This window comes from Panthera pardus, unplaced genomic scaffold, assembly GCF_024362965.1.
Source record: "Panthera pardus isolate Hobbes unplaced genomic scaffold, ASM2436296v1 HiC_scaffold_11, whole genome shotgun sequence".
Classification (NCBI taxonomy): Eukaryota; Metazoa; Chordata; class Mammalia; order Carnivora; family Felidae; genus Panthera; species Panthera pardus.
This window is the reverse complement of record NW_026526666.1, coordinates 72618618-72640920: the sequence shown is the minus strand read 5'-3', so window position 1 is coordinate 72640920 and position 22303 is coordinate 72618618. Positions and strand designations below refer to the sequence as shown.

At 59.2% G+C, this 22303-nt stretch overlaps 1 protein-coding gene across 17 annotated transcripts in view; it reads left to right on the top strand.

Moving 5' to 3' along the window:
- The window catches only part of PTPRF (protein tyrosine phosphatase receptor type F), an 87866-nt gene that overhangs the window by 50255 nt on the left and 15308 nt on the right, over nucleotides 1-22303 (top strand). For 7 of the 17 annotated variants that reach the window (XM_053896373.1, XM_053896340.1, XM_053896342.1 and 4 more), the window contains 14 exons: nucleotides 5642-5911; nucleotides 7401-7982; nucleotides 8194-8330; nucleotides 8824-8968; nucleotides 12412-12717; nucleotides 13369-13562; nucleotides 16581-16607; nucleotides 17993-18110; nucleotides 18190-18768; nucleotides 19407-19504; nucleotides 19710-19963; nucleotides 20055-20148; nucleotides 20738-20953; nucleotides 21271-21425. In XM_053896373.1, the coding sequence (XP_053752348.1) occupies nucleotides 5642-5911; nucleotides 7401-7982; nucleotides 8194-8330; nucleotides 8824-8968; nucleotides 12412-12717; nucleotides 13369-13562; nucleotides 16581-16607; nucleotides 17993-18110; nucleotides 18190-18768; nucleotides 19407-19504; nucleotides 19710-19963; nucleotides 20055-20148; nucleotides 20738-20953; nucleotides 21271-21425 (3175 nt within the window). The remainder of the gene's footprint in view (nucleotides 1-5641; nucleotides 5912-7400; nucleotides 7983-8193; nucleotides 8331-8823; nucleotides 8969-12411; nucleotides 12718-13368; nucleotides 13563-16580; nucleotides 16608-17992; nucleotides 18111-18189; nucleotides 18769-19406; nucleotides 19505-19709; nucleotides 19964-20054; nucleotides 20149-20737; nucleotides 20954-21270; nucleotides 21426-22303) is intronic. The other 10 variants (XM_053896345.1, XM_053896361.1, XM_053896351.1 and 7 more) reach the window with 6 other exon arrangements.

The window sequence follows — 22303 nt, the reverse complement described above, 5'->3', positions numbered from 1 at the left end:
TTTCACTTCTTATCCATCTGCAGTTCGCCCGTCGATGGGATGCTCCCGTCAGTACGGCCCAGAGGGCTCGGTCAGCTCCCTCAGGCTCGCTCCAGCCAGGCCTGCCCGCCAGTCGGGCTCCGCTCTCTGCTGTTTGGGCCGGCAGGCCGGCAGGACCAGGGGTGGGCGGGCTGGCCCCCTGCCCTGCATGTTTGTGCCGCTTGGGTCCCTGATGTGCCACGTGCTGCATGTCCCCTTAGCTGGGCTCCCCTGCTGGGGCGGTCAGGCAGGCATGGTGCATGACACGAAACTGTGCCCCCCTTTGTGCCTGGGCCAGGCCAGCTCTCTGTTCCAGGTGGGGCTCAGGAGTGGTTGGGGGAGCTGAGAGCAGTAGAGCCTTACGTGTGCCTGTGGGGCCTTTCTCCACAACCGTATCACCTAAACTCCACCTTTGCCCGAGCTCAGCTGCAGCCACTGGAAAGACGAAGGGAAAAGGCTAATGTAGAATGAGCTCACCCCACAAAGTCCTGCGGGTCTGCCCTGACCTTGAGGTTCCCACCAAGCCCCGATGGGCCTCGTGAAGTTTGGTGTCCATGGCACAGGTGGGTGGCATCATCTTGGGCCGAAGGAAATCTACACTCTTGTCTTTTCCCCCTTTCCAACCAGAGCTGAATGAAGATCTTCCCACCTGCCCCAGCCCCTTTGCCAAGGCCCTCCCAGCCCTCTGGTGTTTCCTCAGGCCTGTGCTGGGCGCTGAGCATTCAGATTCAGGGAGCTCACACCTGACCGAACAGTTGACTGCAACTTGGTAAGGCCCACGTGGGAGCCAGAAGAGGCCCCGGCCCAGCCACAGGTTGGGAAGGGCTCCGCAGAGACCCTGCTCCAGCCCATTCCAGAACATTCTCACATGGGGCTCTGTTTTCAGCCCCACCCTCAGGGCCAGACCTCTACTGCTAGCCTTGGGGCCAGCAGCAGAGGCTGGCACTCATTCCTGTGTCACATGATCTCAGTGGTCAGAGGAGACTCACCTGTCCACTGGGCTTTAGGCTGAGCCCCAGGGAGCAGACTCACGCCACCTGGTCCCCTTTCCTCCGTGAGGGAGAAGAGAGTCAGGCGGGAGGAGGGCTGAGACCCCAGCTCAGATATCAGCCCTGAGCATCCGTCCATATGCGCTCCTGAGCTCTGGGGCATTTCGGTTACACCATTTCGCTGACCAGGCGGATCTGCCGGGGCGTCCAGAAAGCAGTCATCAGCAGACAGCCCAGCCTGCCTGCAGCCGCCTCCCCCTACACCCATTCCCCCACCATCCTGGTCCCACATCCCTTTTCTGTCTCCCCCTCTGTGGTCCCACCAAAAATAAGCACGTATACAAATATTTAACGGGAAAGCAGAAATGAGTTTCTAAATATTCCAGGGGGATTTGCCGGGCTGGTAATTTGTTTGGCGCTGATAATTACATCTTACATTTTTCCAGCTTTACTTAAAACTGTGTGCCGAGTGCGCCGGCATTTAATTACTGCTCTGCGGCAGCCACAAGGTTATTTATTAAAGAGTTATTTTATCTTGATACAGTGGATCCTGCCCCTCATCCCCTCCTTAATGTTGTGTTATTTTCATCAGAGAAATTTCTGTGAGTGAATGCAGATTGCGGGGCTGCCTCCCCCTGCGATTAGGCTGTCACTCCACTGAATGCTGATGCCTCCGGGCGCCACACCGCCCTATTATAGGGGGTTGTCAGCGCAAATAATTAGACTTAAAAGTTACAGCTGAAATATAATCCAGACATGGCAGAGCCCTGTTTTGGAAATTGTCTATAAAATGTCAGCAGTAAAGATGCACGGGGAACAGTAATAGACCGGCATTGTTGGAGCCCAAGATTAGACCTAAGTGCATTTTTCCTGGCTCTGGCTTTTTTCTTCCCTGCTGTTGCTCTGTCAATAGACTGAGTCCAGGGCAAGTTCTGCCCCTTTTGGAGGCCTTGTGTCTGGGACGGTGGGAGGAGTGACCATGGGGCTGCTGCAGGGAGGCGCCGGCCACTCCTGGCTGTTAGGGCGGGGGTGGCTGTCCAGGCAGGTCCAGGGTGCAGGGCCCCACTGGCACTCGGGATCCCAGGAGGCCACTTCTTACCTCTCTTGCCCCCACCCTCCCTCTGCAGACATACCCTAACCTCCCTCACACTGCAGTGAAGATGAGCCTGAGCTTTGGGAAGTCTCGCTCCAGAGCTCCTTGTGTGTGCCCGAAGCCCGGTGCTCCGGCAAAGTCAAGGGTGCATCCCTAGCAGCCTCTGGGCTTGAGACACTTGCCCAGGTGCTAGGGATGATCCTAAGGGTCACATCTGACCTCATCCTTAGTCCCCGCAATGTTCTGTCTTCCACCTGCAGGTAGGAGGGGAAAAATACAAGGGAAAACAAAACTATTCTCAACGTTTATTCTGAAGGGCCTCCACTTCCTGACAGTGGAACAGAAGACCTTGTCCTCCCAGGACTATTTGGAGTACAGTCCTGTACTTTCTACACTGCTTTCTATACTGCTTAGGTCGGGACCCAAGGTTTATTGGCCAAGGACCTATGTCCTTTCCCTGGGGCTCTTTGTTTTTATGTCCCGGGACTAATCAGGCCCCAAGATTCCACCACTGACCAGGGTCAAGCTTGCAGCCATGGTGTCCCCTGGCACAGGCTTTCCAAGTCCCATCCTTCTTTTGTATGTTTGTTTGTTTATTCTTGAGAGAGACAGAGTGTGAGGGGGAACGGGGCAGAGAGAGAGAGAGAGAGACATGGAATCCAAAGCAGGCTCCAGGCTCTGAGCTGTCAGCACAGAGCCTGACACGGGGCTCAAATTCACAAGCCGTGAGATCATGACCTGAGCTGAAGTCGGACACCCAAACGACTGAGCCACCCAGGTGCCCCATCCAAATCCCATCCTTCTGCCAACTGGAGAATATCTTCTGCCAGCCCTGGCTGTCCAGAAGCTTCTCCCTAGAGCTTCCCAGTTGTCTTTTTTAAGACTTATCAGCCAGGGCTCAAAAGGGTGTGAGCTTTTCATCACACAGACGATCTCCTGGTAATACGTAAATTCGGGCATGGCACTTAGAAGGATCAGTCTTAAGTCGGTTCTTTTGTCTGTAATTGGGAGGTGATAGCATCTCTAGCAAGGAAGCCTTCAGCACGTAATAGATATTCAAGAGTGGTTTCCCTTCCCCGAGCTTCTTTCGGTGCCCATGAATGAGGAGGACATGGGCTGAGATTAAAGACCTGATCAGTTAAGACTGTTCCCCTGTGCCTGTCCGCCCAAGCCAGGACTGTGCTGGACCCCTTCCTTCGTCGGCAAGCCTGGGCCTGGTCTGCAAATAGACCTGCCTGCCCGTACCTCTCCTCCCACTGCCAGCCCCCCAGGCCCAACCCTGGAGCTCAGGGAGGGCCCACAGCACCAGGCTGGGCAGTGCTTCTCTCTGTGCATCCCAGTCTCACTCTGGTATCATTCGAGGGAGTGAGTGCCCAAAGGGCGCTCTTGTGGGTCCCTCCTGCCAGCTGTGCCCAGGATCCAACTATTCTCTGCCATGCAGAACTCTCTACCTGTGACATGTTGTCATTGTTCCATGTGGACTCCCAGCTTTGGGACAAGTGACAGAAACCTACTTAATTGGCTTAAGCAAAACAAGGAGATTCTTGTCTTAACCAAACTCAAATATGTAGAGGTAGAAATTTGGTGTCAGGCAGGGCTGGATCCAGATATTTAAACAGTTTGGTCAGGCTCTGGTGTGTCTCTTAGCTCTGTTCTCCTCAATTGACTTCTTTGTTCTCAAGTGTGTTCTTCCAAGTGTTACAAAAGGTGGTCCCCAGTCCCTCTAAGAGTAGCCACGGCAGTACAGAAAGAAAGCTGTTCTAATAGTTTTTGCAGAAGTCCAAAGGCTATATATCTCGCTAACCCGATCTGGGTCACATGCCCCATGTAGCAAGAATGGGAGGAGAGGCAGTTCCCCTAAAGAAGATGAGGAGGCCAATTCTAGAAGGCAGAACACTAGATGTCCATGAGACACATTGAGATCCCAAGTGAGCCTGGGGACACAGAGGGAAGTAGACTCAGCCCGTGATGCCAGTCACACGTGGCTTTCTTGGAGGTTCTGCCTAGAGGTCTCGGAGTGAGGTGGTGTGGACAGAGTTGGGGCAGGAGCTGAGTGAGGTGGGGTCTGGTCATGTGGCCTGAGGAACCATGCAGGTGTTTTAACAGAGAAGTAATGTGAGCAGAACTGTGCTGTTTGTGGAGGGGCCTGGAGGAAGCCGCCGTGGCCGAGACTTTGGTGGGGGCAGTGGCCTCTGGGTCTGGAAAGAAATTTAGTGGGTTTGAAAGATACTTTAGCCACGCGCCAACAGGACCTGGTGATTTGTTGGGTGTCTAGTCTCTGGGCTGCAGCTTGACCCCTGTGCAGTGAGGTCAGAGATGGGACCAGGTGGTTTCTGCGGTCCCTTCCAGCTCTGATTCTGTGGTTTAGGCTGTCTGAGCAGCAGAGTCTGGAACCTATGGTGGAGGTGCTCCTGATGTGACAGCATGGGTCCTTTGCATGCCCTGGCTCCCCAGCAAGGGTCCTCGGAGACCCGCACGCACTCTCGGTGCCGCCTTTTGGTTCCTTAGCCTCGCTGCCTGCCTTCTCCAGCACTGTCTGTAGGGGTGCCCCTGCCCACCAGCTGCATGACCCGTCAGCATGCCACGCATGCCTGCCCATGGCTAGGTCTTGCCTGCCTTCCCCCCTTCTGCATGTTCCAAATGTCTGTGCCCAGCTTCCAACTTTCAGGGGGGGGTTCCAGGCTACAACTTGGCCTGAGAAGCTCAGAACAGCTTCTGGCCTGGAAAGCCCAAGACCAGAGGTCGTGGCCAGGCACAGCTACCCTCCCTCTTGAGACCCTTGTTCATTGGCACAGAAAGCCGTCTGTTCGGCGCCCTCATCGTGTTACTGCCATCGTCATGCCCATCCTGCCCGCGGACCACGTCCCTGGCCTGCCCTGACCCCTTGCCCAGCCCCTTCTGAGGGGCAGCTCTTCCCCTTGGGTTCCCAGGCTGTGTCTTGAGCCTGGTTGAGGTCCTGGCAAGTGGTCATGCCCCTTGCCCTCATCTCTCACCTCGGGTCACAGCCTGGAGGTGGAGGCAGTGACTCCAGAGAAGGTGGCCGTGTCACTCCTGGGCAGACCCTCTCCCCTGCCCCAGCCATGCTCTGAGGTCCTCCACCCTCAGGTGCCTGGACTTCTCTCACTGGTGCCCCAGTTAGCCCCTCTGGAGAGGGTCAAGAGCAGGTGGGGGCAGGCACTGGAAGGCAACCTGGGATGTGGCCCTGACTAGGCCCTCAGTGTAGACCTGAGGCCCGAACCTTGCACTGAGTCCCTGTGTGACCCTGGGCAGAAAGGACTTTTCTGGGCCTCAGTCTCCTAGGCTGTAAAGTGGGAGCTTGGTTGCGGAATCTCTTATGTTCCGGTCTGAGTGTGGGGGTTACTTCTAGCCCAAAAGTGGGGTGGTGGGAGGTGGTAAGTTGGGGCCCAGGGACTCTACCCCACCTGTCTCTGAGGTGGGTTTGACTCTGGCAAGCGGGGCTTCCTGGATGAGGGGCCCCTGCCCTTCCATCCTCCGGAGTGTCCTGCCCGGCCCGTGAGTACCTCTCTCCCTCCTCCCACAGTGCGCCGTGTGGCTCCTCGTTTCTCCATCCCTCCCAGCAGCCAAGAGGTGATGCCAGGTGGCAGCGTGAACCTGACTTGCGTTGCGGTGGGCGCACCTATGCCGTACGTGAAGTGGATGATGGGGGCTGAGGAGCTCACCAAGGAGGATGAGATGCCTGTTGGCCGCAACGTGCTGGAGCTCAGCAATGTCGTGCGCTCTGCCAACTACACCTGCGTGGCCATCTCCTCCCTGGGCATGATCGAAGCCACAGCCCAGGTCACAGTGAAAGGTGAGTGCCACATGCATGCCTGCCGTGGCCTGCGGCCCGCCCTGTCGCACAGGGTGACAGGAGGTCCCAGCACCCGTAGCTGGTGAGGATGGCTGTTGTGGGGATGGATGAGGTCTAGGGGTCATCGCCCTCTCCTGGGGTCTCCTGGCCCTCACTGGTGGAGAGAGGAGTTTCTGTCATTCATAGTGTTAGTAATAGCAAACAGATACTGAGTTCCCGTGGGCAGATACCGCACTGGTAAGCACAGAGTACTTTGTTTCATTTGTATTATGCTGGGAGGTAGGCCCTCTTCCTGTTTTACAAGTGAGGGAACAGAGATGCAGGGTCACATGGGAGGAAATGACAGAGCAGAGACTTGAACCCTTGGGGGTCTGATGCTATAGTCTGATGCTACAGTATGACCCCCTAGCCACTACATGGCACCAGACCCTCAGGTTTACCAACCCCCTGGCAGGAAGGATATGGTGAAATAGTGGCCAAGGGGACGTGGGCTCTCCACCAGCTCCCTGGGATAGGCATGCATATGCACACTCCTCCAGGCTCCCTGCCTCCGTTCCTCCCTCAGAGCTGTCCTCCATTCGGCAACTGAAGTGATCTTTTGAAGATGTGAAGCAGGTTCTCACCACTCTCTTTTAAGAAAACAGCCTTCCAGTGGCTTCCTGTTGCTTTTAGGGTAAACACTGGGATCCTCACTCCCCTCACCCAGCTCTGCTGGCACTACTCAGTTCTGCCGGGCGCTCACCCAGCCCTCACTATGCTGGTTCTCCCCCAGTCCAGGTCTCAGCCCTGTGAGGCCCTCGTGGATGTCCCCAGCTCAGCACCCTGCTGTCTGCTGTCCTTGTGTGCACCGGAATCATGAGTATGGACGCAGTGCTTCCCACTCACCCTAGAGTGTAAACTCCGCAAGGGCAGGGGTGCGGCTGTGTGACCTGTGTCCTCAGCCCCAGCGCAGTGCCCAGCACTTAGTAGGCTTTTGATAATTATTTGTTAAATGGTCGGCTGTGGATCTGGGGCTTTTCTACCTTCAGTTTGAGCCAAGCCACAGGTGTGTGGGGCCCAAAGCCCCAACACTTTCTAAAATCCAGACCTTTCCCTTAGGCATGTCTCTCCCCAACACCAGCCCCAGTCACGCGTAGGTGCCCACAGGGAGCGCAGGCAAGCCCCAGAGGCAGACCTCAGCCTCCCAGCCTGTGTGCATGGGACCTGGTCAGGCCATGCCACCTCTGCGTCTTAGGTTGTTAGGTGAGGATCTAGTGAGTTCTCGAAGTAACGTGGGTAGATACTAGATTACCAAAGGTCCCTGGAGGCCCTGACAGGTGTGGTCACCATCCCCTGCTAGGTGCCCTTAGAGGTCACCTTGAACTTTTCAAGCTGTTCTTCAAGGTGGGTTCTGGGGGTCAACCACATTCTGGTTGGATAACATCAAAGGCAGGCTTGGCTCCCGGAGTCATGACCTCAGGCCATCCTGAGCCTCTCACTTTCTTCCCAGCTCTGCCGAAGCCTCCAATTGACCTTGTGGTGACAGAGACAACTGCCACCAGCGTCACCCTCACCTGGGACTCTGGGAACTCAGAGCCCGTGTCCTACTACGGCATCCAGTACCGTGCAGCAGGTGCGGAAGGCCCCTTCCAGGAGGTGGATGGCGTGGCCACCACCCGCTACAGCATTGGTGGCCTCAGCCCTTTCTCAGAATATGCCTTCCGCGTGCTGGCGGTGAACAGCATCGGACGAGGACCACCCAGCGAGGCAGTGCGGGCACGCACAGGGGAGCAGGCGCCCTCCAGCCCCCCGCGCCGTGTGCAGGCACGCATGCTGAGCGCCAGCACCATGCTGGTGCAGTGGGAGCCGCCCGAGGAGCCCAACGGCCTGGTGCGAGGGTACCGCGTCTACTACACTCCCGATTCCCGCCGCCCCCTGAGCGCCTGGCACAAGCACAACACAGATGCCGGGCTCCTCACCACCGTGGGCAGCCTGCTGCCTGGCATCACCTACAGCCTGCGCGTGCTGGCCTTCACTGCCGTGGGTGACGGCCCACCCAGCCCCACCATCCAGGTCAAGACGCAGCAGGGAGGTAAGTGCGGGCAGCGTGCTGGCTGGGTGGCCACAGCAGAGCTGGGGTGGGCAAGGCTGTGGTGAGGCCTCTTCTGTCAGGCCATGGGCTTGGGGGCCTATATTCCACACACGCGTGGTCACTTGGGATGCAGGACATGGGTGCGAGGGTGTCTTCCCCTGCCCTCGAGGGGATCGGTGAGGTTCACGGCGCCTGGCCTGGGGCGTTGCAGTGCCTGCCCAGCCAGCGGACTTCCAGGCGGAGGCAGAGTCGGACACCAGGATCCAGCTCTCGTGGCTGCTGCCCCCGCAGGAACGGATCATCAAGTATGAGCTGGTGTACTGGGCCGCGGAGGATGAAGGCCAGCAGGTGAGTACCCAGCGGGGACAGGAGAAAGGAGGGGGGCTCCTCCTGATCCCTTAGAGTCTGTGGTGGGCTCACCCAGGCAGGCTTTCTGGATTTTGTGGTTGTACGGACGCAGCCCCCAGGGTTCTCCTTGGGGCTCTGGGGCTCACATGGCTGATAAGGTTCCATAGTCTTTGTTGCCCCTTTGCTGGGGGCAGAGTCTGTCCTTGGGTCTGTCCGTGGGTTTCTTGGGTTCTGTGGCTTACACAGCACTGGCGGAGCCCTAAAGTTCCCCACTGGAGCCACGTGTCCCAGGTGTTTGTGGCCATGTAGTCTGTGCGGTGTCCGTGGCATGGGCTGGGCCGAGTCCCTTATATGGTCCAGGTGGCCATGTGACGTGGAGCCAGCCCTGGAGCCACGGTGGGTCCGCAGGGGTCAGCTGCAGCCCGTGTTGGGGAACAGCCTCTGAGTGACCTTTGAGGTCAGAGCAGTCAGTGAGTGCTCCCTGCTCTTCCAGCACAAGGTGACCTTCGACCCCACCTCCTCCTACACTCTAGAGGACCTGAAGCCTGACACACTGTACCACTTCCAGCTGGCCGCCCGTTCCGAGATGGGGGTGGGCGTCTTCACCCCCACCATTGAGGCCCGCACAGCGCAGTCCAGTAAGTGTCTTCTGAGGCTACTGCCTGCTGTAGCTGGGAGGGACACAGACATACACACCCTTCTCCCTTGACCAGGGGGGGTGGTCAGGTCTGCCAGGCCCTGGACTGGACCCTTGTCTGGGCTCCAGGTCTGGACCCCGAGAGAGGGACAGGTAAGTTCCCACTGGTCTGCGTCCGGGCGGTTGCTGCCCGCGCTGCTCTCCACACCCCACCCGCTCCCGCCCCTCCCTCTCCCAGGCCACCCCCCCCCCCAACGACCACCCAGGTAAGTTCTGTGTCTGTGACTCATCCTCTTCCCCCCCACCCCCCTTACCCCCAGCCTGTCTGCGCTGGCCACACTGGCTGACTAGGCCATTCCCACTGGTGGGACGGCCACGCTTGCCCAGTCTCAGACACGCCCCCGCTTTGGCAGCTGTCCTCCCTTTCCATGTCCCCACATCTCATCTCCCCCATCACCTACATTCCCTGCCCCGTGCCCCCCACCATGAGAAAGATGTGTGAGCTGTGTCATCACACCGGGCCAACCGCATGTAGGGACACATCTGTGAGCATGAGACTTTGTGACTGAGAGTGTCCACGTGCCTGCCTTAAGACCACGTGACCTTCCACGTGTGGGTCTGTCTGTGAGGCCATTTGTACTACACTTTGTGGCTTTGTGTGTTACCGTGTTCCTGCTTGCGTGTGACTCCGTCTGACCGCCTGACTGTACAGCACCTGCATGTGTGTCCAACGAGTGTCTGGCGTGCCCTGTGATGGAGTGGCCATGAGGGTCTGTGTGATAATGGGGGCCACAGATGTATGGCTGGAGAGGATCATGGCATTGAGGCAGCACAGGTGCTCACCCTAGACACGGCAGCGTCTGCGAGGCGGTCCATGTGACACGGGGCTGTGTGTGAATGTGCCAGTGATGTCGGGCAGCTATGTGGGACCTGGTGTTCATGGATCCATCCTGCGAGCACCTGCTGTGCTCCTGCTGCGCCCGTGCACGGTGCGGGGCTGGCAGTGACCCTGACGTGGCCTCCACCTGGGGGGATCCTGGTCTAGTGGGGCAGATAGATGTTAAACCTGCAGTTACCCAAATGAGCTCTTAATTATGTTTGTGTTAAGTGCTGTGGAAGAGACAGATGATGGGATGGGAGCTTCATCTGGTCTGAAGGGCCAAAGGGGCTTCCTTGGGTGACACAGGCCTTAGGCAGAGGGTCAGCAGGTGCAAAGGCCCTAAAGTGGTGAGTGGTGAGCAGGGGGCCAGTGTGGCTGGAGCAGCCACCAGACCATGGCAGCTGGCTTCAGGTTCAGAGGACAGGTGGGAGGGCTGACTGGCCGCTGTGCAAGAGTGCACAGGACAGCCCGGCAGGATGCCTAAGGCCAGGTAGGGGGCTGTGTGGTAGTCTGTGCAAAAGGTGGCAGCTCAGATAAGGTGGTGGTGGATTGGAGAGCTGCCTGGGATGCCAGCTGGCTGGGACTTGGTGATGGATTGGGTTTGGGGTGCTGAGGGAAAGGGAAGTGTCAGGCAGATTCCTTGCTTCTGAGGTATGGACCTGGGAAGAGTGTAGGAAGTGGGACCTAAGCAGGCACCACAGCCCGAGATGCCTTATGCCGTGTCAGTGGTGATGTTGGGCTAGAGGTGGGGGACCCTGAGGAGGATGACCAGAGGTGGCAGGAAATTAAGGAGAGGGGAGCATCTTAGAGGTTGGAAGAAGCAGACCAGATGCTTGACCAGAGCCAGAGGAACACTGGAGTGTCCACTGGGTTGAGGACTGTGAGGACTTTAGCTGGAGGGAGGGACCACTGCAGCTGGAGAGGAGGGTTGTGGTCCTCAGTGTGGGTTTTGTCTTTTAAGATAGGATTTTGAGCATATTTAAGCATTACTAGGAATGAGTCTGTTCAGAAAAGTCAAAAATTTGGGAAAGAGAAGGATTTTGGAAGCTCAGGAGGTTGGGGAAGGGGGCAGAGCATGGATGGGAGAGATCTGCCTTGGACAGGAGGGCGTACCTCTCTCCGTGTGAGAAGCAAGGGCGGCTCAGTGAGATTACAATTGTTGGGTGGGTTTGGTAGCAAGAGATGGAGGGAGCTGCTGGTGGGAGGCTTCGGTCTTCTCTGCAAGGTGGGAGACAGTTGTGTGCTGAGAGCTGAAGGTTAGAGCGTGGAGGAGGTTGAAAGCATGCTGTGTACAGCGGTGAATCAAGCCGGGCAGAGGACAGAGGCCACAGGCAGCATGCAGGCCCAGGTGAGGCCACTGGGGACGTGCTCATAGGATGCCGGCCTTCCAGGGCAGGTGACCTACCTGTCCCAGGGCTGCCTGGAAGAGGGCAGAGGGGTTGGATCCATCCAGGGCTTGGCACAGGCCGGGCAAGAGCATGGGAAGAGAAGTAGGTGAGAGAGTTGAAGGGGAATGTAAGAGCGGTGAGGTGTGGGACCTCCGGGTCTAAGCTCAGTATTGAGGGTGGTAAAGAATGGTAGGTCAATGGGCGGAGGTCCCTGGGGGCGCTGAAGAGCCAGTACAGTGCTGGGGACCTTGAGCAGCTGAGCTGGGGGAGGGGGAAGGTCTGCAAGGGGATGTCGGAGGCCATGGTTTGGGGGATAGGGCCATTCTGAGCCTTGGCAGTATCAAGGGCACGGCCACAGCCGTGCCAGGGAGGAGAAAGCCCTGGAGATGAGGGGCTTGGGGGCTCAGGAGGGGGACTCCCGAAGTCACCCAGGCAAGGGGTAGGAGCAGAACTCTGGACGGTGAGGAAACCATGCTGTGGCACTAGGTTCCTCAGTGGGAACAAGGTCTAGAAACGTCACTGGGAATAAGGGAGGCACAGCCCCGTGTCCTAACTCCAAGGAACTGGTTGAGTGCGAGCACCTCCATAGGGCACACTTTCTCCAAATCAGTCAAGGCCGTTGGCCTCTTTCCCATCTGGCCTCCAGTCTCTGTGGTTGCTTGTGGCTCCGGCACCCTGTCCAAGAAGGCACAGGCCACAGCTACCTTGTGCCAGAAGAGCCACTGGGGCTGCTGGTCCTGACAAGAGCTGTGGGCACAGCAGCTAGAGTTCTCCATATGTGGTTGTGTGTGTGATGGGGGCAAGGGGTCAGGGAGTCCCGGCCCACGCTCATGTGTATCTGGCAGTTGTGTGTGTTTTGTGAGAGAAAGCATATGTGTGGGAGAGACCTTGTGTGTGTGTGAGGTGCTGTTAAAGCCCCATATGTGCGAAAGACACCATATGTGTATGTGGGACACACGGTGTGTGTGTGTGTGTACACAGGCAGAGCCTGTGGTCCAGAGGGAGCCAGGCTGTCTGGCAACAGCGGTGGCAGCCTGCCTAGGAGGGGCCCTGGGTTAGCCATTCTGTACTCAGGGACTAGCCGGCCTGGGTGAGTTTCCCATCCTCTGTGACTCGTCACTGTGTCCGTGACCCCCACCCTCCATCTGCCTGCTTCCCCCCATTTGTCTTCCCCAGCCCCCTCCGCCCCTCCCCAGAAGGTGACCTGTGTGAGCACGGGCTCCACCACGGTCCGGGTAAGTTGGGTCCCGCCGCCAGCCGACAGCCGCAACGGCGTTATCACCCAGTACTCGGTGGCCTACGAGGCAGTGGACGGCGAGGACCGAGGGCGGCATGTGGTGGAGAGCATCAGTCGCGAGCACTCCAGCTGGGACCTGGTGGGCCTGGAGAAGTGGACGGAGTACCGGGTGTGGGTGCGGGCACACACGGACGTGGGCCCCGGCCCGGAGAGCAGCCCGGTGCTAGTGCGCACGGACGAGGACGGTAGGCGCTGGCACCGAGGGGAGGGGCGGGGGAGGGGAGGCACCCCTCCCAGACACCACCCACCGCGCGCCCCAGGGCCTCTGCCTCACACAAGCCAGGAAGGACTCCTCTTCCTGGTGGGGGCTTAATAGCCCAGAGTGGGGAAACAGAGCTTGTGGGATAGCCCATGACCAAATCCCAGCCTTTGCAGCGGTCTCCAAGGCAGCTGGAGCCTTAAAAGGCTAAGATGGAAGAAGCAGTCCCACCTAAGATCTGGGAGGTGGAGACTGGGAAGACTGGTCCAAGAGACGCTCAGAGTAGAACCAGCAAGACTCACTCTTGGCCAGATGTTGGCATGATGTGGGTGCCAGGAGGAGATGGGACAGGTTGTGCCCACCTTAGGATGACCAAAGGCCTGGTGCCTCACCACTGCCCTCCCCACCAAGTGAGATAGCTCTGGGCCCAGGGGGTCGGCAGGGCTTCCTTGTGCTAGGTGAAGGGACCCCTCCTGTGTCCTCAGCAGGGACAGACAGTCTACAAAAACTTTGTGAGGGCCTTTACTGGAGCAGTGGGGTGCAAAGGCAAGGCCCTGGAATGTGCTGTGCCCCCGCCCCCCCCCCGAGCCAAGGTCTGTACCACCAGGCCTGACTTTCTTCTCTTCCCGGTCCCCAGTGCCCAGTGGGCCACCGCGAAAGGTGGAGGTGGAACCGTTGAACTCCACTGCTGTGCGTGTCTCTTGGAAGCTGCCTGTCCCCAGCAAGCAGCATGGCCAGATCCGCGGCTACCAGGTCACCTACGTGCGGCTGGAGAATGGCGAGCCCCGTGGCCCACCCATCATCCAGGACGTCATGCTGGCTGAGGCTCAGGTGTGTCACTGGGAGGCAGTGGGGTGGAAAGGTGGACGAGGCCAGCATGCTCTGCTACCTCTTTGGAGCCCAGGTTTGACCCATCCCCTGCCTGCCCTCGGGACTAAGACACCAAGGTGTCCTGCCGCATTAGGCTTGGGAGGTGCTCAGACCAGAAGGTTAGGGCTGGGTTCCAGGAAACACTCTCTTCCGTCTTGCTTACGCCAGCCCAGGCCCTGCCGGCCCCATCTGCCCCGGTGACTATCCCAGCCTGGCAGCCACCTCTGTGGCTCAGATACCAGCACTAGCAGTGAGGAGCCCTCTCTGCACAGAGCCCGGCTTCCATTGTCACCCTCTGCCCGGGGTTCAGCCCCCTAAGCCCTACTTTGTGTTTTGCAGAAAGCACATTCACTGTCAGTTAGGCTGGGATTTGAGATCTGCCTTCCCCCCCCTCAACAGTGCTGGGCTGGGCAGCCATTCCTCCCACAGCCAGGGCAGGGAGAGCCCTCCTCCTGTCATCTCCCCCAACTCAGCCTTTGGCCATGGCAGAGTTCTGTGAATGGTCCAGCTGGGTGTGGCTCTACGCCTGGCCCTCAGGAGGATGGCTTGGCCCCTGGTGTTTACGCTCAAGGTCTGGGCCCGCCAGCCAGCCTCCTGTCTTCCTCTGTGCACTAATGTCCTCCAGGGGATAACAGTTTCACCAGTGAGTTTAGGGTGAGGTCCCTGGGGTATTCTGAGCACTGGTTTGCTGTTCAGGTAAAGAACCTGGGATACTGGGAGGTTATGTGAATGGCCCAGAGTTTCCCAGGAAATAGGTGGCTGAGCTTGGGTAAGAAACCCAGTCTCTGGACTCTGAACTCCTAGAAAAGGCTGTAATTGTTATGGCGAGTTTCCTCCCAAAAGATTCTGCTGAAGAGTCGTAACACGTGGTGTGGTCTGCTTTCGAGGTCTCCCCATCCAGAATCAGGGTCTTGGGGAGGGGGTTTACAGTGGGCAGCACTGAGGCAGCCCTGGGGGAAGGAGCCCAGATTCCCTTCAGAGCCCACATGCCCTCCCCATCCAGCTTTTCACCCCTACCTGGGCTGGGCCCAGAAGTGCAGGTGCAGACCCCATGTTCTGCCTACTGTACTCAGGGTGGGCTCACCCACACAGACAGATGGGGCCTTCTTGCCTCCGGCTGAGCTTAGCACTCTGAAGCCAAATTCTTCTCTGGCCAGAGGGTGCCCTCTTCCTCCTCTCATCCTGCCCAGTGCTGAGAGAGAACGGGGGTGGAGGAGGCGGACATGTGCACCCGCCTGCATTCCTGGGGCAGGTTGAGGACTCCTCCTGGAGCCTCCACAGACACACCCACCCAGAAACATCCCCGGAATGGGCTCCCTCCAGCCCCTCCCATCCTAGAGGGCCAGCGGCACAGCTGCAGCCAGTGGGGTTCTGGAGCCACCCTTTCAGGTGCCCCCTTCTGGTTCCAAGTGGTTTGAAGGGAGCTGGGCTACAGGAGGAGGGACACTGTCCATCTGGTTTCAAACATATCATGACGGGGGTAAACCCGAGCTCCAGGAAAGCCAACTGAAGATGGAGGGGCCTGGTCCCCAGCCCAGCCACAGGGCCCAGCTGTCCTCCGACCACCCTGTCAGGGACACCACAGCCTGTCCGTCTTCACCCAACATCACCATCTGCTTAGCCCAGGGTCCCCATCAGTTCTGGAAAAACCATGAGGGTCCTGCCCCCCTCGAGTGTGTAGCCAGACCTGTCTCCTTTTATGTGTGTCTCCATGTCGGGTTTGTCTGTTTCTCACTCGATGTTTTTCCTCCCTCTCTGTGTCTCCTCTCACTGCCTGTGCCTGCCTCGCCCTCTTCTCCTCTCTCCTTCCCACTGCTCCCTTCTGTCTTCTCTCCCTCCGTTGTGCTTCATCTGCTTTGTCTCTCCTTCTTTGCCCTCACTCTGCCTCCAACGTGGGAGAGGTGCGTTGTGAAGACCTTCCTGCCCAGACCTGGCTTGGACAGCGAGAGTCTCCCCCCCCACCCCCCCACCCCCCACCCCCGCTCCGAGACAAGGAACCTAGAGCAGAGGCGGGCCCAGCCATACCTTTGAAAGTGTCCGTGGCCAGTAGGGACCTGTTGATGGCCTCCTGCCATATTCTGTCCCATGCTCCTTGCAAGGCCTTTCCAACAGATTTTCTCAGAACAAGAGGGACCGCAGTCAGTGGACAGAGGTTGGACCAGCACTTTAAGGGTGGTTGGGCCAGAGGACCCTCTGGTTGCTCTAGCCTGAAGATGTCATGGGCCATCTCCCTTTGCTGTGCTGGACACCAGCCAGCCTCAGTCCTCCCGTGTCCCCAGACCACAGAGCAGACATCTCAGTCCCTCCACCTACATGCATCACGGCCTAAAGAAGAACGTACCAAGAAACAGCGACATTGCCAGCCCTGAACCATGCCTTGCTACCATAATAAGATCTCAGGCACCCTCAGGAAGGAATAGGGGTCTGACTGTTCCCCCTGTGCCTATGGGGAAGGGCCTAGACTCCAAGCTTGGCATTCACACTTCCGTCATCTTGCTGGCCAGCCTGCCCCCATCGCCCTACCCCAGTATAGCTCTCGCTATTCCTGGGACACCCTCCTGCCTGGGAAAACTGTATAATCTGTCTCCCAACTGAGAGTGAAAGGAGACGCTGAATAATCATACCATGACAACAGCCGCAGGCCAGGACCTTCGGATACAGTCGCCCTGCTCCCAAAGGAGTGGGTTTCTTCACCCCTTGTCTGGCAGCCTCTCCCTCAAAGCACCTATAGGTGGCGCTCTCTGGTCCCTCCCGTGCCCAGGAGCCCTCCCTCTTCAGTCTGTGTGCTTCCTAGTCTCCCTCCCCTCCTCGGCCCTGGCTTACGGCATGGGCTGGGATCTCCAGATGGGGAGTGGTTTTGGGGTGCTACCCCCATGGGCATTTCAGAGGCCCTTGCCCTCCCTCTGCCCTGCTGGGCCGGGCCCCCTCCAGCAAGAGTCCTTCACATCCTGTCTCCCTTTCTCTCCCTCCCGCGGTCAGTGGCGGCCAGAGGAGTCCGAGGACTATGTAAGTAACAGGTGTGCGAGCGCGGGCGAGACCTGGGTCAGGTTGGGCTCATGGGACACTCCCCTCCCCCGCCTTTCCCCCCAGCCTGAGCCGCCGAGATCCACAGGCCACCAGCCACCTCCAGAGAAAATTGGCGTTTAGACTCAAGCGGCGAGCTGAGCAGCGATTGGCATTTCCTCTAATCCTTACTTCTCGCCTGTCGAGCAGCAATTTCGGGCCAGTGTTTGTGATCGACCAGGGCCTGGCCCCTGCTCTGGCCAGACAGGGATGGAGTTAAATCCGATCCTGATCATTAGGCCTTATTGATCCCTGGAGTGAAAAATCACCTGCTCCTGGGCCCAGGCTGGGAGGGAAACCTGGGGAGCTGGTTCCGGCATTGGTGCGTTCTGGAGCCCCAGCCCTGGGACACCCTCCAGCCGGGGCAGGAGGGTGTCTGCGAGGGGTTGGTGGTGGCTGCGGGGGGCCCCACCTACCACTCAGAGCTGGAGGGACACCAGGGTTGGTGGTGACAGCTCTGTTCCCACTGCACGGTGGTCCCCTCCCTTCTTCCCACTCTCCCCGTGTGGCGTGGCTTGGCCTCCTGTGGTGTTTCTCCGCATGTCTGGAAAGGATGCCTTGGCTGGAGATGGGCATGTAGGCAGGGCCTGCCAAGGCTGGGAGACACTGCCCTGGCTGACTTCTTAGGTATCACTGGGGACAATGGGGAAGTACGTTCCCTGGGGTGGGTGTTTCCTGTCCTATTCATCTTCCTTCCCTCATCTTTCTTCCCTTCTCACAACGTATTTGCAAGGCATTCGGTAGTCACAGAGCCCACTCCTACATGTGGCCAGATGGGGTCCTGGCCGGGTCCTGCAGGGCAGCACCTTGGCCCGCTGCACCTTGCTTGTCGGTGTGGGTGTGGGTGTGGGTGTGGGTGTGGGTGTGGGTGTGGGTGTGGTGTGTGCACGCGTGCACTATGGTAGCCCTTTGCCCTCCTACAAGAGAAGCTGTAGGCTGCGTGCATGTGCGTGCCAAGAGTCATGCAAGGTGCCCCGTGCGTGCGGAGCTCTGTGCCCTGTGTGTCATGTGTACACAGACCTCCTGAGGGGTCACTCGCAGCGCAGTGGAGTGGAGGAACAGTGTAGCCCTTTGTTCTAATCTGAAAGGAAGGGTGAGCTGTCTGCTCCAGGCGTGCAGCTCCTGGGACAGGTGGGGTCCTCCTGGGCACACATCCCACCTGCCTGCCCCGCATCCAGCAGAGTCCAGCATCGCCCAGCATCCCACACCCCGGGACCTCTGGCCCTGTGTGCCCCGGAGGCTCCCTGCCGGTGAAGGTCCTCAGGTGGCTGGCACGGGCTGGCCTCCTGGCTCCTCTGTGATGAGACTGGGCCCCTCCTCCTTCTTAGGAAACCACCATCAGCGGCCTGACCCCAGAGACCACCTACTCCATTACTGTCGCCGCCTACACCACCAAGGGGGATGGTGCCCGCAGCAAGCCCAAAATTGTGGCGACGACCGGGGCAGGTGAGTGCGGGGTCGGGGACAGAGCCGAGGGTGGTGCGGCAGGGCGGGCAGCGCCAGAGCCCAGCGCGTGGTTGTTCAGTCCCAGGCCGGCCCACCATGATGGTCAGCGCCACGGCCATGAACACCGCCCTGCTGCAATGGCACCCTCCCAAGGAGCTGCCTGGCGAACTGCTGGGCTACCGACTGCGGTACCGCCGTGCCGACGAGGCAGAGCCCACTATCATGGATTTTGGCAAAGATGACCAGCACTTTACAGTCATCGGCCTGCACAAGGGGGCCACCTACATTTTCTGGCTTGCTGCCAAGAACCGGGCTGGCCCCGGAGAGGAATTCGAGAAGGAGATCACCACTCCTGAGGATGCACCCAGCGGCTTCCCCCAAAACCTGCGTGTGGTAGGGCTGACCACCTCTACCACGGAGCTGACCTGGGACCCCCCAGTGCTGGCGGAGAGGAACGGGCGCATCACCAACTACTCCGTGGTGTACCGTGACATCAACAGCCAGCAGGAGCTACAAAACATCACTGCTGACACCCACCTGGTACTGTCCGGCCTCAAGCCGGATACCACTTATGACATCAAGGTCCGCGCTCGTACCAGCAAAGGCGCCGGCCCACTCAGCCCCAGCATCCAGTCCCGGACCATGCCCGTGGAGCAAGGTGTGTGCCGCGGGCATGTGGCTGCGCCTGGGGAACTCTGGCTGCTCTCCTTGACCCACTGACCTCTGGCGACTGTGATCCACCAGCCTCTGCTGTGTGACCCTCCAATCTCTCATGACCATGACCACTAACCTCTAGCGAACAGGCGCCACATTCTCAGTGTGCGACCCCTGACCTCTGCTCTCCTTGACCTACTGACCTCTGCTGTGTGACTCCAATCTTTCGTGACCTTGACCCACTGATCTCTTGACTGCATCACCATCCTTGGGTGTGGGACACTGATCTCTTGGGGCCATGACCCACTGACTTCTAGTGAGCATGCTCCACCGTGCTCTGGCGTGGGGTCACGTGCTTCTCATGACTGAATCCCACTGACATCTGGTCACTGACCAGCACCTCTGGAGATCCTGACCACGGGTCCTGTGGCATCTGCCCAGCTCAGTCCTCCCTGTGAAGAGGAGTCTGGGCTGAGAGCCGAGCTATGGGATTTGAAGCTGGCTCGGAGTGGGGTACCTGGCCTCCGCAGCCATTCCGGACCCTCAGCCCTGGCCAGCATCTCTTCCTGGCAGGGAACCCTTCGCCCCAGCCCCCGGTTACACAGCCACGGCTGACTCCCCGCCCTTCCTTGTGTTCCACAGTGTTCGCCAAGAACTTCCGTGTGGCGGCTGCTATGAAAACTTCTGTGCTGCTCAGCTGGGAGGTCCCTGATTCCTACAAGTCCACGGTACCCTTCAAGGTGGGTGAGGGCTACGGCCAGCCAAGCCCGGCACACTTGCCGGCCTGCCCCAGGGCGTCACGCCAGTCCCAGGTGTGGGCGTCTGTGGCGCGGCTTCCCGGTCAGGTGGATGCACACTCTGTGCCCTGTAGGCCCACGGTGGGGGGTGGGGGGTGGGGGGTGGGGGGGCTCACCCCAGCGCACTGCCTGTCCCTCTCCCCCACAGATTCTGTACAACGGGCAGAGTGTGGAGGTGGACGGGCACTCCATGCGGAAGCTGATCGCAGACCTGCAGCCGAACACGGAGTACTCATTTGTGCTGATGAACCGCGGCAGCAGCGCTGGGGGCCTGCAGCACCTCGTGTCCATCCGCACGGCCCCGGACCTCCTGCCGCACAAGCCACTGCCTGCCTCCGCCTACATAGAGGACGGTCGCTTCACCCTCTCCATGCCCCACGTGCAGGACAGCACCCTCATCAGGTGTGCAGATGAGGCCGTGGGTGGGGGCGGGGCAGGACTGGCGACGGGCGCGTGGGTGACGACAGGCCTGATTCCCGCTCTGCCCGCCTAGGTGGTTCTACATCGTGGTGGTACCCATCGACCGTGTGGGCGGGAGCATGCTGGCCCCGAGATGGAGCACACCCGAGGAGCTAGAGCTGGACGAGGTGCCTGCGATGGGACGGGGCACTGGCAATGACAGCCCCATTGCTCTGCTTGGCTGTGGCCCCAGTTTCTCCCCCAAATTGGACTCACTCTCTGGCTGCTCTGCCTGGAAGCCTGGTCCTCTCTGGGACTCTGAAGCAGCCCCCTGGGAGTTTCCCAGGAAACTGGAAGGCTTGCAGAGACTCCCTAGAGGGATTTGCTGAGGATCCCTCAGGACAGGAAGAAGCAGAGACCCCTGTACGGGTCTAGAAGTTCCTGAGCCCTGTAGACTTGGGGCAGTCCCGAGAGGCTAGAGTAGAGCCCTCGGCATGTTGGGAATCCCTTGTCCTCACAGAGGTGTGGAGCCAGCCCTCTCTGGTTAGAGTGAGGGGCAGGTTACCCAGAGGGCCTCTCCTCACTGGGTTGGCAGGGTAGAGTGGCATTGTGCCCGTGTGTGGCATTATTCCGTGAGGGCAGTGGGCCAGGCCGGGCCCAGGCCTGTTATGTGGACGGTGAGCCTCAGTCTCAGTCCCAGGAGAAGATGTCTGAGGCCACAGGCCCAGGGGCACGTGGTCTGAGGTCCGGCGTGACTCCTGTGCTCTGCTCTGTCAGCTTCTGGAGGCCATCGAGCAGGGGAGTGAGGAACGGCGACGTCGGCGACAGGCAGAGCGGCTGAAGCCGTACGTGGCTGCTCAGGTGGACGTGCTCCCTGAGACCTTCACCCTGGGGGACAAGAAGAGCTACCGGGGCTTCTACAACCGGCCCCTGTCTCCGGACCTGAGCTATCAGTGCTTTGTGCTCGCCTCCCTGAAGGAACCCATGGACCAGGTCTGCCTGAGCCGCCTGGGCTCTCAGTACCCCGAGACTAGACTAGTCTCAAACACCATGAGATCCCAGCCCTAGGGCTGCCCCAGAGACCCCAGACCTGCACTAGGGGATCTCAAAAGACGTCAGCCCCTAGGACCCAGAAGGCCAGACGTAATCTAGCCCTAGGGACTCGGTCAGCTGGCCAGGCTCAGGTCGGCCTGTTTGGCTACAGCCCAGCATAGCCCAGCCCCAGAGCCCTTTCTCCAAGTTTGGTGGGCAGAGGGTGGGGGACCTCACACTGAACTCACCGCCCATGCTGTTCCTCCACTGGGCCACAGAAGCGCTATGCCTCCAGCCCCTACTCCGATGAGATCGTGGTCCAGGTGACACCAGCCCAGCAGCAGGAGGAGCCTGAGATGCTGTGGGTGACAGGCCCCGTCCTGGCAGTCATCCTCATCATCCTCATTGTCATCGCCATCCTCCTGTTCAAGAGGTGAGTGCTGCACCCAGCACCCCAGGAGACAGCCACCTGCCCCTGGACTCTCAGGTCCTTCCCGGCATGGTTCGCGCAGGTACAGGGCAGCCACAGCGGCCTGCACCCGGCCCCTGGGCTCAGTGGGAGCCCACAAGAGCAGAAGCAGTGTGTGTGCACACGCGTGTATGTTAGCCTAGGTGTGACGAGGAGCCACAGCTTCACAGAGGGCTGGTTCACCTGCATCCCTGGGCACGTGTGTCCATCTGTCTCTCTGTTTCGGTGGGTGTGAACATGTCTGTCTTTAAGCTTCAGGACACCGCCCTCTCCTGGTCTCCTACCTTCAGCACTTCCTCTGACGCCATTCCTAGATGACTCCCCAGCCTGGCTCTCCCGCTTAGGCCTAGAGAGGTCCAGGCCCAGCTGCGGGCCCATGTACCCACAGACATTCATTTGGCACACATTTATTGAACACCTGCTGTAACCACGGCATCCCCAGTAGTCCCAGACTCAGCGTGTCTTGAACCTTCCCCTTAACCTTCTTCCCCTGCAGTCCCTACCACGAGGGACTAGTTGGCAGTCAGAAACCTGGGGGCCAGCTTCAGCCCTCCTCTTCCCTCACTCCACCTGGTCTCCCGGGAGTTCTGTCCTAAAGATGGCTACATCTCCTCCTCCACTCCCAGTAGGCTCCTCACAAGACGGTGCATGTCCAGGCACAGCTGGGGACCTGGTAAACGGTGTTCCTCAGTGCTCTCTCTCAGCTAGTAGTAGCCACCTGCTCTTAGAGCCTCCCCTCCTACCCATCCCCCTGCCAACCTGAAAGGTACTTCCAAAGCTTCGTCACCCTCAGTTTAAAACTTTTTAGTGGCTCCTGAAGTAAAGCATGAGCTCTCTAACCT